Genomic DNA, 18,297 nt, shown 5'->3' on the forward strand with positions numbered 1-18,297 from the left:
GCAGCCGAGGGCAGCTTGCTCACTGGGACATGTGGACCAGTGTGAGGCCCAGGATGGGGCTGCGTGTGCTCCATGGACCTGGCTCTGAAGATGGGATGCCCCCTGACAGCTCTGTCTGCCCCTGGAAGACATGGACTTTGCCCTTCCTGTGAATAGGCACGACTCCAAGTAAACATTATAGAAATTCTTTATTATTAGACAAAAATAGACTCTTTCCCCCCCTTTTCATGTGATCCCACTCTGATCTCTCTGCTCAGAGGAGAAGGCAGAGGCGGGAGTACGTAGCTCTCCACACTGCTCCCCTCTCCCTGCCATGCTGGGACCTGCAGCTGGGTAGAACTGGCTCCTCTCCAGGGCTGACGTTGTACAGGTGGGGCTGTCCTGATCTCTTCCAGAGCTCAACTGCTGATGCCTCCTCACCCTTCACATGCCCATCTCTGCCATCTGCTCACGTGCAAGGTCATCTCATGGGCCCGTCCACTTAGCTTAGCAGGCTGGGGGCGGGGAAGGAGAGCAGTGTCCCAGGCTGATGCCCACTGCCTATTCCTAAGGGAGAGGGCGGGCTCCTGGGTCCAGGCCAGGGGAAGTGAGGGCTGTGGGATGCTGGGAGGGACGCAGTGTTGATGTGGGCTCTGAGCTGGTGGCCTTCCTTCATTTTCTCTGGCCCAGTAGAACTTTGGTGATGAAGGTGACAATGGCGCCTGCAGGCTGATCTGGGTCAAGTTCTGCAAAGAGGTGACACACATTCTCCCAGGGGCTTCCCGGCTTCTTGGCCACGAAACCAAAGATCCTAGGGATACAAAGGCGGTCAGGTGGGGGCTCAGCACCCTTCCCCAAGGGACTACAGAGCCCGGGTTTGGGAGGAAGGAGACACGTCAACCCCGTGGAGGGAAGAGATTGCACTAATGGGAAGCTTACTTGGAGGTGGTCCCATCGGGGTTGGTCCATCTGCAGAAGGAAAAGAACTATGAAGGAACGCACCCCAGGGAATGGCTACCAAAGGAGGAGCTGGGCCAGGGGACCGGTCTGCAGGGCCAGATGGGACGGGGGACAGGTCTGTGGGGAGAAAGGGCTGGAAGGGAGTGTCACCTCCGGTCCTGAGGGTCAGTGCTGGAGAAGGTGATGCTGTTCACTGGATAATGGCGGCGAAAGAAGAGCCTGTGAAGAGGAGGGAGGGGGGAGTCACGCCCAGAAATTGGGTTCCCAAGGGCCTATGTTTGGGGTTCCCCAGGAGCTCAGCGCACACACTCACTTCCTTTGGTTGTCTGTCAGGGTAATGCCCTGGGCTGAGACCTTGAAGTGCACTACGGCTGGTGTTGGGCGGGGGCTGCAGCCCAGAGCTGCTGAGCTTGCCCGGGCAACTGCCTGGGGGCCGGTCAGTGACTCGGTCTCCACTGAAGTCAGGTAGAGCACACTGCAGGCTATGAGGCAAGAAGAGAGTTGGGGGGAGCACTGGCTCCGTCAGCCCTGAGATTTGTCTCCCCACCCCTCCACCCCACCAGCTCTTGTACTGTCCCTGGCTAGCTCTGCTCAAAATGCATTGGAATCACAAAGGTAACCTATTAAAAAAGCAGATTCTATGACCCCCAGATCTATAGCCAGAGATGCTGGAATGAGGCCTGAGAATCTGCATTCTGACGTGCCCCCTCCCCAGGATTCTCATGTTCATAAAACTTTGAGAACCCAGACTGAGGACCCCCTTATCCAACCTCCCTACAAATATGAGGCTCCCCCTGCCTTTATGGGTTTAAAAGCATCTGCCAGAGCCTGTCCATCTCAAGGCCTTTCAGTGTGCTATGCCTGTATCTGCAGTGCCCCCTTGGTGCCCAGGGAGAGGAAGGGGGAGGGAGAGGTCCCTACCGGCGCCCTGACGCAGGAGATCTGCGGCTGTGCTCATGTTGGCAGGCACTGGGATCTCTGGGGTCTCCTCCAGAGGATCTGAAGGGAAGGGCCAGCAGGCAGGTCAGGAGGGAGTGGCATTCAAAAGAAGCTGCAGAACTCCCTCTGCCATCCCAAGGGAAGGCAGGCTGCAGTGGGTGGGGAGAGGTGGATGGACAGACAAAACACCCACCTTTGCTGGGAATGCGCAGGCAGCAGGGCAGGGACAGGGGGGAGATGGAGTGCTGGGAGACCAGGGCGGACAGGCTGCCTGCAGCGAGAGGTGAGAGAAGTCCTGGGGTGCCCGCAGGTAGCCCCAACCTTCCCTCCACCCTCCTGAAATCCCTTGGCCTCCCTAAACCAATCCAGTGTAGCCTCCCCAGCCCCAGCTTCTCACCAAAGTAGGGCTCACTGGGACAACCCTTGATCTTCACGCCTTTGGGCCCAGTCTCAATAAGAAAATGGCGGACCAGCTGTTCCAAGGGGTCCCCTGAGAGGCCGGGAGGGGAGAGAAAGGCTTTATCAGATTCCAGGTTCCTGCCTTCTATCCTGCTGGGATTCTTTCCAGAGCGTGAGAGTCACTTCCTGTCCCTCCCACCGAGAAGTGGCATGGCCCACCACCCCTTGTCTTGCCTCTGTACCAGCCCCGCTCCACTCCCCTTCTCGTGTGGGTCTGGGTGTTCTGTACCTTTCCAGGGCTGAGCACTGGGTGGGGGTGTAGCCACCTTGAGGGCCAGCCCATAGGCTCCTTGGAATGAATGACTGTCCCTGATGAGGAAGGCCCCAGGGTCCTTGTCCTTCAGCAGGGCGATGGCTGGGGGAGGCAGGAGAAGTGTTCACAGTGGCTGGCTGAGCCCCATGTGGCCACTTCTCGGCTCTGCCAGCCAGCTCCCCAGGACCCTGTCCTAACAGCAGGGGCAGTGTTGGGCACATGGGTACAGAACTTTAGAATCAACAGGGAGGGCATTGACAACATCAAGTCTAAACCTCCTTGGGCACAAAGCCGAGAATCACCTGCTAGTGAGGAGGCAGTAAGGGCGCCAACTGGAAGGCTGGATCGGGCAAAGCCCAGACAGAGCCCTGGAGGGTGGGAGTGGTGGCCAGGCTGGCTTCTCACCTTGGTCACGGGACAGGTGTGGCTTGTACCAGAACTTGGATGTATCCTGGACAAACTTGACGTTGCTCTGGCTCTCTTGCAGGGGAGGCTCTAGGACAGGGAAGGACTGAGCTTGGTCCCAGGGCTCCCAAGTGCCTACGCCATGCCTGTCCCTGGGAAAAAGGGCTCTCCCAAGGTGGCCCCCCACACCCCCTCCCTCAAGGCCTTTATACCTGGAGGTTGAGGGGTGTTATCTGGGAGCTGAGGTGCAAAGGTGACATGGTGGCTGGTGCCTCTGGCTGGTGGTGATGCCTGCTCTGGGCCCCAGGGGCCTGGCTGTTGCCCAGGCCCCGGCAGGTGGCGTTTCTCAGGAAGTGGGGGCTGGGTGGGGCCATTGAGATCATAGGATGCTGCCACGGGGAAGGCAGGCGTGGGTGAGCTCTGAGGTGGCTCAGGGCTGGCCACAAGCCAGGGCATCTGGGTAGGCACAGGGGTGAGGGGGGACCCATCCGGGCTGTCCGGTGGCTCTCGAAGGCCCTGCCAGGGGGCATGGCGGAGGCCGGGCAGCGTGGTGGGCACAGGGCCCCTTGGGCTGCCACTGTCTGAGCGACCCCCAGGACTCCTCTCCTGAGGCCAGTCATTGGGTGAGCTGGGCGGGGAGGTCGGGGATAAAGGACTGGGGGCCGGAGGCTCCAGCCCACTTCTTGCTGGCAGCTCAGGAGGCTTTTCAGCACCCCCCTGGGATACAGGCAGCAAGGCCTCGCCAGGGCTCAGTCTCTGAGTGGGTGCCAAAGTGGGGGACCTGGTGTCCTGCCGTCGGGTGCTGTGGGGAGGGAGGGCAGGCAGTCAGCAGGGCCTCAGAGCCCCAGTTGTGAGCTGCCCCCCAGCCCCAGCCTTCAGTGTCTGGAGCAAAGAGGTGCTTGCCTACCTTTCCTTGCCCTGCACTGGGCTGCTGGTGTGCAGGGGTGTGGAGGGACCAGACATCTCTGAAGAGGTGCTGCACGGGGCATCTCGGGGAGACCGAGGCAGGGTGCTGTGCCTGCTGGGGCCCTCCCTCCAGGACGCTGGCTCAGGCGACTCTGCAGGGAAGGGGAGAGTAGAGGCTGTGACCCAGGAACAGGCCTCTGTCTGGCTTAGCTCTTTTTCTCTGTTCCTTCCCAACCATAGTCTAGAACCCTCCTCTGCCCCGGGCACTTCCCACTCCAGTGCCCCTCACCTGCAGATGTCAAGGGTCCTGCTGGGGCCAGGTGGCTAGGCAGCGGATACCTGTCCCCTCCCTCCTCTGCAGGGATCTCGTAGCTCAGTTTCCTGGATGGTGGGTAGGGTGGGCTGCCCGGTGAAATGGAGCCAGCCCGTGGGGAGTGGGCACCAGGGCTGGGATAGCCTCTGCCCTCGCCTACAGAGCCGCAGCTGTGAGGCACCCGGCCATACGCTGGGCAGTAACTGGGAACTGCTCCTCCATAGCCGTATGTCACCAGGGCAGGGTAGCCTGGATGCCCATACCTGCCTTCTGGGCACATGGGATAGGAGCAGCCCTCATGCCCTTCCTCGCCTGCCTTGGGTGGCTTCAGGCAGCTGTAGTCAGGTATTGGGGCATGGTGATGCCCGCAAGCTGGCACCAGCAGGGGTAGTGGGTGCCCGGACCGCACGGGGTGCAGGAGAGGCTTGCTGGCCTCACTCGCCCACCCCTCTCCAGCCTCCCTCTCCAGCCGTAACCCATACAGGGCTGTGGTGGGCAGCGCCAGCTTCTCCTGACAAGCAGGGCAGGAACACAGGGCAGGCAGACCAGGTTCCTCCAGGATCACCACCTCCCGGTAGCCTGGGGAGCGGTAGCCGAAGTCCCCGCTGGTCGGTTTCCCCAGCTCAGGGGGGTAGGGGTATGGCCCCTCGGACAGGGATCTGCAGAGGCGCCTCTTCTCCACAGAGGCCTCGGCATAGCCCTGGGCTGGCCCCTCATATCCATAGGCCAGGCGCCGCCGCTCCAGGGTTCCCTCTGGCTGGTAGTATCCCCCATTGGGGACCCCGCAGGGTTCCCGGTAGCCCTGGCGGCAGGAGCAGTGGCGGCTGAGGGGAGGTCTGTGGCCCGAGTATGTTCCAATGTGGGCGCCTCCGCTGGCAGGGGGCTGCTCCTCATCATCCAGGATCGCCGTCTCACGCCCGGCCCCCCGGCCCGCACCAGCCACTCCACAGCCTCCCAGGAGGCGATCCAGCTCCTGCCGCTCAGCTGCTGTGGGGGGCGGCCGGCCAGGGGACTCTGCCGCTGGCTCAGTGGTGAGTGTGGATGAATGGCCGGAGTCGCTGCTGACGGACAGCAGCGGGGCTGGGGGCAGCTCTGGAGAAGGCGCTGGTGGAGTCTGGCGGGGGGCCCGCTGCACCTGGGCATATGGACTGCCATCTAGGGGGCCACGAGTGTGGGTCAGGGAGCCTGAGTGGGGAGAGGAAGGGTGGCAGGCAGGGAAAGGAGAGAGAGAGAGTTAATGAGAGGGGACAGCCCTGGAGACTCCTGCTCAGGGGGTGTCTCTTGGGAGGCGGATCTGGTTGGGGAGGAAGGAATGCACCCCCCAACCTCTCCCCCTCCCCCACCTGTGGGCCTGCTGCACACACCTTCCACACTGTCCTCATGATGCTGGTTGAAGTTCTCATAGGAGTCCCAGCGCACAGCGGGCTCTGCTGTGTTGTAGTCGACAGTGACTGAGGGGTCGTTCCGTGGGATGTTGCCTGTGGAAGGCCCAAGTGGTGAGAAGCGGGCACTCAGCCTTCAGCCCTGCCCCCTGGCCCTGCTCTTACCTTTGATCTTCTCAGGGCTGGAGGAGAAGATGAACTCCACTGAAGCTTGGAAGGGGAACCTCTCATCTGTGAGGAATGGACAGGGAAAAGCCAGGTCCCCCACCTGCCTGCTTGCCTGCCCTCTCCTGGGATCTAGCCTTCATACCACTTGTCTCCGACTCACCAGTCCAGGCCTCATCCAGCTGGTCTTTGGGAAAGGTGAGCCGTGGTCCGTGGATGGTGCATGTGTGGAACTGGACTCGGAACACAAGGGTTCGGTCTGTCCCCCGGCCACCCTTGTGATAGCACGTCACCTGGGTGAGGGAGACGGGGGTCAGGTCCTCATGTCCACTTCCACCTCCTCTGTGTTTCCACCCTTGGGACTGCCTGCCCACAGCTCTGCCCTGCCTCGGCCTCAAGGTGACCCCCATTTGGGGACTTCCTTTTCGCCCTCCAATATGGATTGCATTCATGATTCACTAGAGATTGTGCTGTTGGCAGGAGATGACAATACCACCCCTTGGCCCATCTCCAAGACTCCTCTTGTTGCCGAGGCCCCTCACCATGACGTCGCCTTTGAGGAGGAGGGCTGGCTCCAGGCTGATGCAAAGCTGCTGGGGACCAGGGCCTGCAATGTGACTGGAAGAGAGGGGAAGGCAGAGCTGAGTCAGAGGCCCTCAGGCTCAGTATGGCTGTGAAGAGTCAGAAGGGAGTTGGGAGATGGGAGTCTGACCCTGAGTGAGAGAACTTTAGCTGAGCCTCAGCTTCCCCATCTGTCAAATGGATCCCATGATGGTGTTAGTTCTCAGGCACAGTAGCTAGAGCTGGAGGCCCAGGTGTTTGGGGAGGCTGGAGAAACAGGGAGCTGGGGCCCGGGGGAGCAGAGGCCTGGGAACACAGCACTCACTAGATTCCAGATGTGTAGACGAGCTGCATGGACTGGTAGATCTTGAGGAAGGGCTGGAAGCCTAGAAGGGCAAGAAGGCACATGAGGAGGACTTAGTGAAGGGAGTGGGGGAACAGCCCCCCGTGGAGTATATCCCAGGCAGACTCACCTGTGCCAGGTTCAAAGGCTGGCAGCACAGGCACGAGCACATAGTGCAGGAAGAGAGGGCTGCTGTTCATTCTGATGGAACCAGACAGCAGGCCACTGAAGTAGCTGATGTATCTGGTGGTGGGGGGGGGGGAGATGTCAAGAAAAACATAAGCCCCTTCCTCTGGAGGTCCCCTTGTAGCACTTCAACTGTGCACACCTCCCGCCCACCCTGAGAAGGCCTGCCCTTCTCCTAAGCACTTCCCTCCCATTCCAGCCACCAGAAAGTTCTTCCTTGTATCTAACCTCAATCCTTCCTGCTGCTTTAAGATGTTTTTCTTGCTGCCCCCCTTTGCCTAGAATGCTCTTCCCCCAGACCTTAGAGACAGACCTGCAAGTTTCTCTTTTTATTTTTTTAAAAAGTATGTTTTTATTGATTTTGAGAAAGGGAAAGGGATAGAGAGATAGAAACATTGGTGAGAGAGAATCATTGATTGGCTGCCTCCTGCAGGCCCCCTACTGGGGATCGAGCCCACAACCTGGGCATGTGCCCTGACTAGGAATTGAACCCGTGACCTTTTGGTTCATAGGTCGATGCTCAACCACTGAACCCCACTAGCCGGGCTGCAAGTCTCTGTCATAGACTCAGCTTTATTTTCTTCATAGCACTTGTCATCATCCAAAATGATCTTGCCTTCTACTTCACTGGAATGTAAGGTCCGTGAAAACAAGAATCTTGTTTGTTTTGAATGCTCAGCACTTGGCACAGTGCCTGGCACATCCAGGTGCCCCATTAAAGTGTGCTATGTGAATGAGAAAAACTTGACCTTGGCAGCCATGGAGGGACTGCTCCTCCGGCTGTCCCCACCCAGGTTGCTCACCGGCGCTGGGAGGGCTGCAGCTCTGCGGCCACCTTGTCCTCGCAGAACTTCCGCATGGTGAGAGTAGCCAGCGCCTGGTCTGCCCTGGGGAGAGCAAATAGGTGCAGGGGATGAGGGGCTGGTCTCCGTCCTGGTCTCCCATCTCTAAGCCCCAGGGGAGGATGAGAGAGGCGACCCCCAAATCTAGAGAAAACTTATTGTAGTGGTAAAGAGAACCAGAAACCCCACATAAGTCACTTTCCTAGTTGTTGGGCCTCAAACAGTTGTTCCCTGAGCTTTAGTTTCCTCATCTGTAAAATGGGGCAATAAGGCCATGATATGGGTTGCATTGTGTCCCCCCCAAAAGATATATACCTCAGAATGTGACCTTATTTGGCAATAGGGTCGTTGCAGATGTAATTAGTTAAGATGTCATACTGGAGTAGGGTGAGCCCTTAATCCAATATGATTGGTGTCCTTAGAAGAAGAGAAGAAACACAGACATACAGAAAGAAGGTCACGTGATGACGGAGGCAGAGGTTGGAGTGATGCAGCTACAAGCCAAGGAACACTAAGGATTGCTGGCCACCACCAGAAGCTAGGAGGAGGCAAGGAAGGATTCTACCCAGAGTCTCAGAGGGAGGGAGGCCCTGCTGACACCTCAATTTTAGATTTCTAGCCTCCAGAACTGAGACAATAAATTCCTGTTGTCTTAAGCCACTTGGTTTGTGGCACTGTTACAGCAGCCCCAGAGAACTGTGATGAAGTACAAGTGAGAAAAAGGAGGTGGCACATGGCTCTCTGAACACAGAGGTGGGCTTCAGGGGAGATGGGCTGGTCAAGGACCAGCTGGAGGAAGGGCCACAGGGGAAGGGGCCACTCAAGGGCCAGGAGCCTCACCCTGCAGAGATCTTGCTGTAGTGCATGTAGGCAGAGACGATGACCCCGAGCTTGCTCTTGCTCCCCTGAGGATAGAGACAGGGATCCAGGGCCTGCTGGGGCCCCAGGTTGAGGGCATCCCGGCCCTGCAAACCCGAGGTCCCAGCCCACCTTGCAGTACAGTACGACCACATGCTGTGGGTCCGCACTGAGCCAGGTCTCCATGGCTTTGCAGATGGAGCACAGCTTGTCCAGGGGGGGTGCGTGCAGCTCAGGCCAACCAAAGTCCTGGACCTGGGTGGGGGTGGGGGGTGCAGGGGTGAAACTGGGAGTGGGGGCCACAGCCAAGAGAGATGGATGGAAAAGGGACAGGGTGTATGGGTCCGGGGCAAGGTCAGCCTCTTGGTTGTCCATAGCAGCCTCAACACTTTGCTCACCTGTACAGTGGGTTGATACCTGTTGCACCATGCTTTGGGGTGACTCAAATATGTCACATAATAAAGTGCTTAAGAGTGAAGTAGATACCAGTTGCTACTGTTAATAACCAGGAGGCTGGGGGCTTCTTGCGTGGGGATGATTCAGTTTAATGGCTTTAATGCCTTCCTACCTTGGGATTTAGGCGGGTCAGGTCATGTCTTTTTTCTGAAAGGTTGAAGAACTGCAAGAAAAGGGGGGAGGCTTTAGACCTGATGCAGGGAGGTGCGGTGATGCATGAAGGTGGTGACACCCGCTGTGACCCTGAGTCTTTCTCCAAAATGAGGAGGCTGCTGCCCCAGAGCCCACGAGAGCCTGCCCCGGGCCCCGCCTCTGAGGGTGTGACGTCAGAGCGCAGCTAGCCCATCTAGACCTCCCAGACCTCTCATTGGCTGACTGCGCCAGGCCCCGCCCCTCACCAGGTACTTGTCCCGGTGTTTGGATTGCAGCACGTGCGCCAGCTCGCGCAGGTGGCTCCGGTGTCGCTCCTCGTCTGGCCGCGCGGGGAAGGCGGCGGCCAGGATGCGCTCCGTCACGTAGGTGAGGTCCAGGTCCCAGCGGCGCTCCATGAGCGGGTCCAGGCTGAAGCTCCTGAAAGGTGTGAAGCCTGCGTGAGGGGCATGGGGCGGGTTCCCCCCAGGGCGCTGGTGTGATGGGTGGGTGTCTGACCATCGGCAGGTGAGGCCTCCGGGTCCGAGGGTGGGTGGGACCGCTTGGGCGTGTGGGGCTGTCCCGGGAACTTGGTTGGGGTCACTGTCCTGGGCTGAGGTGTGGGGACAGCTAAAGGGCTCAGGTGGGACCACCTTTGGCGCCCGCACTTACCGGGGCAGAGTGCTGCGCTGCTTTGAGTGATTCAGAGACTTGGTGGATCCCTGGAGGACGAGATGAGATGATGAGCAAGCGTCTCTCTGGGTGTCCCCCGCCCCCACTCTAGATGACCTGAACTTTTGTCCTCAGAAGAAACGTAGGTCCTTACTCCCATACTCCCAGCTACCTGCTTCCGCCCCTCGCCGCCCCCTCCAGCATCACCTTACCAGGTGCTCTATGCGCCTCACAGGGGCCGTGCTTCTCCGCTAGAGGGAGGCGGGGCAGAAGGGCGTGGTTAGGGTAGGAGCAAGGGCCTGTCTGGGCCTGGGGAGAGTGGAGACCTGCCAGTGTCCCTCAGGGCTCTACTGGGCAAGGGGAGAGAGTCCTAGCGCCCAGAGGCCGGAGGAGAAGGAGAGAGAGGGCTGAGACAATTTCCCTCTACCTCAGGATGAACAATACCCACAGCAGTCCATTCAAGGTAACCTCCTGCCCTCCCACCCCCACCCGTGGCCACCAGACCTTTGGACCCTGCAGCCAGGTTCCTTGCCTCCCCCTCCCATCCCAGAGCACACTCACCAGCTCTGCAGGAGGCAAGGCCTGGCAGGACGAAGTCACCTGGAAGGAGACCTGAGTGAGGGGCTAAGCTCCTGGGGACGTGGGCTCTCCTGGCTTAGGGATGGGGCCACCCTCCGCCTCAGCAAGTGGAGGGGCTGTCAGGAGATGGGTGCAGGCTCCCGCTGAAGTTCCTCTATTTAAGGGAGCCTCCCCTCTGGCTTCTAGGTCCCTCAGCCCAGGCCCCCCACTTGTTGCTCTTGGCTCCCAGCCCCATGCCCACACAGACCCCCATTCATCCAGCTGCAGGGCAGGAGTTATATATAGAGCCATGCAGGCAGGCCATGGCCAGGGACCGACACTGGCCTCTTTCACCAGGAGACCCCGCCCCTGGGCACAGAGCTCCCCCAAGCAGGCTCCAGGGCCCTGGGAACCCCCATACTGCAGGAGGGGGACCAGGGAACCTCCTCAGGGATGGGGCTGTCTCAGGTCCCCAGTGGACAGTGTGTACTGTCTACAGCTTGCACCTTTGCCCAGCCTCTCCAGGGCCTAGGACGAGACCCACACAGGCATCCTGAGGCCCCTTCCCCAGAGGGAAGGCACGGCCTATCCGGCTGCCCAGTCTCTGAAGTCCTGCTCCCCCACCCACCCACCCCACCCTTCCTCCTCCTCATTCATTCCCCACCCCCACTCTCTTGCCAGCTGCAGCCTGGGCACAGCACCAAGACAAACGCTGTCTAGCTGTCCACTCGCCTGGGCCAGACCTCCAGGGGGTGGAGTAGGGTGGTTCTTAAAGGGCCCAGAACAGCACCCTCTCCCACCTCAGCAGGGGTTCCCAAATGACGAGAGGGGTGGAGGGCTGATGCCAGTGTGGCTGGAGAAGCCTGTTTCGAGGAGGAAGGGACCCCAGTTCCCTTCTCCCAACCAGGTACCCACCTTTGCTTCACATTTTCTGTGTGTGGCCACCTTGCAGACTAGAGGGGAATAGGGAGGGGAAGGGTTAGCAGGGCCTTCTGGGGCAGTGGAAAGGGTGACCCTCTCCCATCTCCCCAGGCCCTGGAACCAGACACCCTGTGACTTTCAGGAGCAGGGGCAGAGAATGGCAGTGGGGTACTACTGCCTAGGCCGGGATGGGGGGGAGCTGAAAGGGAGGGAGGGAAGCCCCCGTCACAGGTCAGGGCAGGAAGGTGTTGTACTGGGGTCTCCTGGGTTCCTGGGGGTGTTTGTCATGGGGAGCAAGGGCTGTTTGGAAGGGAGGCAGCTGCCTCTCGGTGCCCATGCTGCTCAGCAAGGGGCAGTATGCACATTTGTTTACGTTTCGTGGCTCTGCCAGCTGGCGTTGTGAGACAGAGTGGTGCTGGGTGGAGCTCTCAGAGCCACAGAACAGGGTACCTCACCTCTGCATGACACGCCCGTCCCATCGATGGTCACTTTACACACTGCACAGACGGGTGGTTTCTTCCGGAAAACCTTCTCCCGGAAGCTGTGTGGCTCAGCTTTCCTAGGCTAGGGGTGGGGGACAGACACAGACAGGTGTCCGTTCCCAGTGGGCCCATCTCGGATCGGGCTGGCATTAGCACTGCACTGGTCCCTTTCTTCCTCCACCCGAATGATTGAAGTCCCTAAACTCGTAGGACACACTGGCCACAGCTGTTTCCGGCCAGCTGTGGGCCTGTCCTTGACAGTGCATGGAATCTGGCCCCTTGCAACACCCTCGCTGGGTCAGCTCCTCCCCGAGGGATCACTTAGGCCCTTCACGTGGCCCTGGTGTGTGATCCGCTTGTGGTCACGGCCCCCCCACCCCAAGGAGAGCTTTCCTCCCGGTGGAGGGTGCTCTCTTACTCTCCTCCATGAGGCCCCCTGTTTCTCCTCCCATCTTACCCTCCCCAGATGGAGGCTCATGCGCAGAGTGAGCAGCAGGGGGTCCAGACATGAATGTCGGAGGACAGTCACTCAGCAGCACCCGGGCTGCCTGGTAGGAGTGGCCGCAGCCAGTCCTGGTCCCCTGGCTCCTGCTGTCCCCACGCTCTAGGCAGCTGACATGCCCTCCCTCCCCCGTCCCCCCCCAAGAACAACATGTTTACTCATTGTGCATTGAAGCTGCAGGCAGAAGTTGTGTAAGAAGGCGGGTGGTAATGCTGGAGGGAGAGGCAGACCGAAGCATGACACTGGGGAAAATATTTAGCTGGAAGCATGACACCGGGGAAAAAATTTAGCTGCCTTGCTACTTCTGGATGTAGTAAGCACCCTGTCATCTGAGGAGGTTCAAGTGGGATTCCAGCATCGAATGGAGGAAGGGGTGGGTCAGATGTTGTGTGGAGGCTGAGATGCCCCCTTATGACTCAGGCCTAACTCGGTCCCATGCCTCCCCTGTGGTTCACTCCTCCCATTCTGTCTGAGGACCACTTGCCTCCTTGCCTCCTCTCTCCTACCCATTTTTTCTCTTCTGGAGTTCAAGTTTCTGCCCCCTTCTTCCCTTCGATATATAGTATTCTCTCTCTATATATAGTATTGCTTTTGGGGTAAAGCTGAAAAAATGTGGAGAAAAGGAATGATAGGGCCTCCAGGCCCCCCTCCCCCCGAAAGTGGGGGCTTCCAGGCCCCCCCAGCCTGGCGACCCAGGCAACACCTCCGGTCTCTTGGCTGCCTGTCCCTGAAACAGCTGGATTAAACCAGCAGCCGAATGCTCCTAAACTGGACCAACCTGGCTGGACCCACTAAGAAACTGGTGTGGCATGAGCGGCACACACAGAGGAGTGGAAAGCAAACCCCCTGTGCCTAAGGCAACCCTGAGACCTGGCTGCCTCCCTCCCTTCCTTCACCACCCCACGCCATTCCCCCTAAACGTCTCAACTTGGGGAAGGAGCCTTGCTCTGGAGCTCCAGTGTAAGTACCAGAAAGGTCCTACAGTGAAGTGTACCAAGACGCAGGTGTAGGGGCCGGGACCCCCCAGGGTTGGCCTGTGCTGGGGCAGGAAGGTGATCGAGGAGCCAGAACATACGGTTCTGCCCTGGCCACCCCAAAGGGGCAGAGTACGGGGATGAAGAGTAAGGGGAGAAGCCTGGAGAAGAGGGTCTGGCCTGGTAATCTGATCCCCTAGTCCCCTCCCCCACTGCCCACACCTCCACCCCGCCCCTCCTCTGCCCTGCTGGTGGGTACTCCTACCCTGTTGGTGGCCCGGCTGCTGTCCCTCCTCCCTAGGGCTCTGAGCAGCCTCTCCACGGGGCCGCTGGACTTCATGGTGTCCGGCTGTCTGGGTGCCGCCGCGGGCCCTGAACAATGCTGGGGCCAGGCCCGGGGCTTCCTGGAAGCGGCCTGGCGGAGGCAGCCGCTTCCCCTGGGTGGAGGGTAGGCTGTCTGGCTGGAGTGAGGAGAAGCCCAGCCCTGGAAGCGGAGGGGAGTACAGGCGGGAAGGGGGCAGGTCGCTGCTCCAGGAAGTGGGGTGGGGGGAGGATGTGGGGGAGGCCAGGAGATCAGATTCCCAGGATCTACCCTGCTGGGAGTGTCAGCCCAAGATCTTTTGCCCCCCCACCCCCACCCCTCTTGCTCTGGAGCTGCCCTATACCTAGGAATCCATCCTATCCAGGGATCTGCAATGATCCTGAGATCCAGCTCCCCACCCCCTCCCCAGGGGTGGGGCAGGGTGGGGGCAGGGTGGGAATTTAGGTCTCAGGGCAGGGCTCAAGGGCCAGCAGGGAACACGGAGTCCTGACCGGGCCACCTCCCAGCCTGAACTCTCAGGCTCTCTGGGGACTTCTGGCGTTTGGGAGCGGGGTGGGGTGGGCCCTAAGAATCACTATCCTGGCCAGCCCAGGATCCTAGGATCCGGAGTGCATCCTGCGGATCAGGGAAAATGGGACTGAGGGCCAGCTTCCTGCCTCAGTGTCACTGGTGGTGAAGTGGAAAAGGGAAGCACGCACCCCCTCCCCTTCAGGCTGGAAGGCAAATTCCAGCCCGGAGGCTGCTTTGCCCACAGGAGTGATCCATTCCTGCCCCAGCCCAAGGCATCTGGGGCCCTGCTCCTGACAGCCCGCAGATGCTCTGCTCCTGACGTAGTCCCCCACTCACCCATTTCTTGGGCTTGTTTCTGCCCAACTTCTCAGACCCCTAGCCCCTCTTTGGAGCTCTGCCACTTAGGCCCTCGGGCTGCCCCTCCCCCAAAGCCTGAGTACTACCTTCATGGCTCTCCCAGCTCTGCTCTCCTTCCTCAGCTGTCCCAGGACCTGAGTACTGGACAGGACTGCCCCCCCAGTCCCGCCCCCCCCACTCCCCACACACATACTCCACACCCCTCCATGGGCCTCCTGCCTCCCTCCTGGGAACATGGCCAACTTCCTGTCCCAGGAGTCAAGAGAAGGAGGTGGTTTGGGGCCTTGGAAATGGGGAAAGTAATCTTCCAAAAATATAAGGGGTTAATGCTCTGGGGTCTTCAGCCCCAAGCCTCGGACAGCAGCCCCTGGGACCTGCAAGAGCTGTCACTTGAAAGAACGTGCAAATATCTACCCCCTCATTTGCATGGTATTTACTGAATGTCCCAGTGCTCAGGCAGCTCCCCCAGCTCTGGCATCTCCCACCAAGTCCTTACACTTCCCCCTCCCTCCCTCCCTCCTTCTTGCCCCTGGGGCTGGTCTAGTCCTGCCCTCTCTGGATGACTCCCCTTATCAGAGCCCCCTCAGGACACTTCTGTGGACCTGCCTGGGTTGGGCCTTGCCTGAGGCTTCTCTCTCGAAGCTCTAATTCTCCTTCCAGGTCAGGAAGTCTGTCCCCAGGGTACCTTGCCCAGAGGGAGACATCTGTGCGGCAAACCTGGGCCCCCAGCCTGTAACTGGAGAGGGGCACCGGCTCTGCAACCCACTCCCACCCCACCAGCTCTGGCCGGGTCCCAGGACATTCCAGGCCCCAGGCCAGTGTGGGCAACTGGGCCTGGCCTCATCCAGTCCCCGCGCTGCTGGGGGAGGAGGGACACTGGTAGGTGGGTGGCCTTTCTCTGCTCCAGTTGCTCACATCCTGACCAGGACCCTTCAGGTGCTCTTTTCTACTTGCTCCCTCCAGGGGGGCTGAAGGTCCCCTCACCTGGAAGTCACCCTCAGCTGCAGCAGGTCTTCCAACATCTGGCCCTCCCTTTCCTTTCGGGGCCTCACTAACCCCTCTGGGTGTCCGGGGAAGCCTGGCTTTGGGTCCTTCCCCGCCCTGGGAGGCAGCTCTGGGGGAAGATGGAGATGGGAGAGCACGGAACCCTCAGCCGTGCGGAGAGAAGTGGCTCATTGGGGCAGGCCTGGGAAGGCATGGCCAGACCCCAGGACCCTTCTCCTGCCTGGAACATTCCAGAGCCTGTCAGCTTCTCCCCCAGCCTGGCCCCCATCGCACTCTGAAGCCTGGGGTTTGTTTGGAGAAACCCCTCCACCCACACTCCCCCTTCCTGGAAATAGCTGTGGTTGGACGAGAGGCTGGGAGCCTGGCCGCCACGGAGGAGGGGTGAGGCGCAGGGAGGCGAGAGGGAGGCAGGCGGCGCTCAGGGTGTGCCCAGGGGGGTCTGCAGAATTGAGCAGTAGCACAAGGGGCCAGGAGTGGGGCTGGAAAGTGAAATCAGCCTCTTCTAGGCCTGCTTTCTGCCTCAGTTTCCCCGATGTGACGTAGAAAAGGAAAGCCCTCCCAGGCACTCCCAGGCCAGGGCGGTCCCGGGCCTGCGTGTGGGGGAGCGTGCCCCACGGCGATCCAGGAGCGGCGCCCGGTGCGGGGCGGCACAGGGCCGCGCTGGGTCCCCGGCGTGTGCGCACCAGGACGCGCGAAGGCGTGACGGCCCCGACCGGAGTTTGACCGCGCCCCGCGCCCCGCCCCCTGGTCACCTTCCTGGCTGCCAGCTGTCTGGGCTCGCCGTGACCCGCGCGATCTCGGACCCCCAGCCCAGGGACGCCAGCCCCGGGCCCCGCGCCCCCTGGCGACCGCCCCCGGCACTGCCCCCCCCCCCCCAGCCGTGACGCACAGGCCGCCGCCCTCCCGCCCGGCGCGGCCACTCACCTGCGGGGGGCGCCCGGCGGGGCGGGGGCGCGGCGGGGCGGAGCAGCAGCAGCAGGGGGAGCCCCCGGGCCAGCCCATCCCGGCTGGGCCCGCGCCGAGCGGCCGCGCGGGAGGCGCAGGAGGCGGGAGCGGGCGCCGCGCTCCTGGGCTCCCTCCCGCCCCGCCGCAACCGCGCCGCCCTCTCCTCCCTCCCGCGCTTCTCCCCTCCCTCCTGCCCCGCTCCAATCCCCACCTTCCGCCCGCTCCCGCCCCTCGTCCTCCTCTCTCCCTTCTCTCCCCACCTTCTGCGAACCCCGCTCACAAAGAGCTGGGAGGAAGGAGGAGCGCAGAGGCGCTAGGAGATGGGAAGAGCCTGAGAGATTTGGGGGAAGGTGGACACCGAGGACACAGGCCAAAGAACCCACACGAGCCAGACAGACGCAGAAGAAAAGGTGGGCGTAGGCCCAGAAGGTGCTAGAGACAGGACGGAGAACTGCCTCGGCCTCTCTCAGGTCGGCCCCTCCACAGGAGTGTACTTGGGATTAGGCCTGACCCCGAAGTCTGGACCCACCCGCGCGCGTGGCCTGGTGGGGCTAGCGCCACCTAACCACAGGGGCACTAGCTTCAGGTGCAGATACCTGGGTCACCTGTGTTCCAAGTCTCTGGACACCCTTCCCTGGCCCTCTGCCGCACACGAGACTTCTCAGGTGTCACCTGTTCTCCCCAAAGGACTTACAGTGAGGACCTCCACGCCAAGTTCAATACCACCCCCCACCCCACCACCTCCACACACACACCACCATTGCTAAGCAACTCCAGGCAGCCCATCCACTGCCTTGCTTTGGAGCTGGACAGTCACTCCCACTCCCTAGGAGACTTTTATTAAGTCGTCCTCACATTTGACTCAAGTCCCAGGCTTCCAGTGGATGTGGAAGTTCATTCTGTGGTTTAATAGCATTCCCTTCTTTTGCAGTGTCTGGATCTGCCACTGGGTAGTAACTTCTTGTAATTGACTTACGGGGCGGTGGGGCAGGTTTGAGCTGTGCCACCCTGGAGGGGACGGTAAAGGAAAGGGATGTCTTTCTAGAAGCTCTGAATCTGTATCCATTCCCAATTCCCCAATGTACTATAGCTGTGAGCACTTGCTGAACCTTTCTCCCTTCCTTCCCTCCCTACTGAATTTTCCGTGATGAAAACTGCAGTGGGGGGAGGGGGGCGGGGAGGCGGGGGCAGCGTCCAGGGGGAGGTGGCTTTCAGAAGCTAAGGCCTAGGGCTCAATACCCAATGTCTGCTCAAAGCAGCCAGTGCCATCAACTCTAAGGCCCTCCATCCTTTTAATGCTCAGCCTGCCTTTGGCAAGAGCTGGGAAGTCTGGTTCTGATTACGGGGGGGGTGGAGCACCTGATTCCAATCTGCCCAATCTGGCGGCAGGGAAGAGGCTGTGAAGCAGCACATGGTGACAGTGTGGGTCCCCCAGAGACTGGCATTTGGGAGGGGTGGATGTTGCTGGGACTAGGGAGCCATGATCTTACTGCTCTTGGCTGAGTTGGTGTCCAACAGGCAGTCCAAAGGTTAGAGCAGTCACTGGGGTCTGGAGGGAGGGACTGGGGGATTGGAATGGAGCTGGGGAGGGAAGAGGTTGGGAGGACAGACAGGGGTTAGGAGAGCAACAGGGACCAGAGGCTACTGGAGGGGGTCGGGCTGAAGGTCACTCTGTATTTTGGCAAGATTTGATTATGTAATTGAGATATATGCGATATGAAAATTGGTTCAATTCTTCGGAGCAAATGCTAGTTCTTTTACATCTTGCCTTTCCCAGGGTTTATTAGAGTCTTTGGTGGGCCCTAAGGGGGTAGGTTCTACTCTCTAAAGGTACCTAAGGAGAGATTGGGACTCAGCCAAGAGGCACTTGATTGAATCTCAGAGCTGTGGGTGGACTAGAGCCTTCCACTCAA

At 60.2% G+C, this 18,297-nt stretch overlaps 1 protein-coding gene across 2 annotated transcripts; it reads right to left on the reverse strand.

Annotated features, from left to right (window-relative positions):
• Positions 1-169: 169 nt before the first annotated feature.
• TNS2 (tensin 2) lies at positions 170-16,508 on the reverse strand. 2 transcript variants are annotated; one of them, XM_070410170.1, is made up of 30 exons: positions 14,521-14,548; positions 13,511-13,729; positions 11,743-11,851; positions 11,282-11,319; positions 10,370-10,408; positions 10,021-10,059; positions 9,809-9,858; positions 9,406-9,577; positions 9,120-9,170; positions 8,684-8,806; positions 8,534-8,598; positions 7,655-7,738; positions 6,796-6,908; positions 6,648-6,708; positions 6,304-6,379; positions 5,925-6,054; positions 5,762-5,827; positions 5,579-5,692; positions 4,191-5,399; positions 3,903-4,053; positions 3,208-3,797; positions 2,996-3,085; positions 2,567-2,692; positions 2,276-2,368; positions 2,072-2,149; positions 1,861-1,938; positions 1,253-1,421; positions 1,090-1,158; positions 919-948; positions 170-790 (listed from the first exon to the last, which is right to left on the reverse strand). In XM_070410170.1, the coding sequence occupies exons 1-30, from the start codon at positions 14,524-14,526 to the stop codon at positions 652-654; spliced, it is 4,377 nt and encodes a 1,458-aa protein (XP_070266271.1). In that variant the 5' UTR covers positions 14,527-14,548; the 3' UTR covers positions 170-651. The 2 variants fall into 2 exon arrangements, with proteins under 2 accessions (XP_070266271.1, XP_070266272.1); XM_070410171.1 differs by lacking the exons at positions 13,511-13,729; positions 14,521-14,548 and adding an exon at positions 16,364-16,508.
• Between the last annotated feature and the right edge of the window lie 1,789 nt (positions 16,509-18,297).

This window comes from Myotis yumanensis, unplaced genomic scaffold (assembly GCF_028538775.1).
Source record: "Myotis yumanensis isolate MYYU_CA2020_CCGP unplaced genomic scaffold, mMyoYum1.0.hap1 SCAF_3, whole genome shotgun sequence".
NCBI lineage: Eukaryota > Metazoa > Chordata > Mammalia > Chiroptera > Vespertilionidae > Myotis > Myotis yumanensis.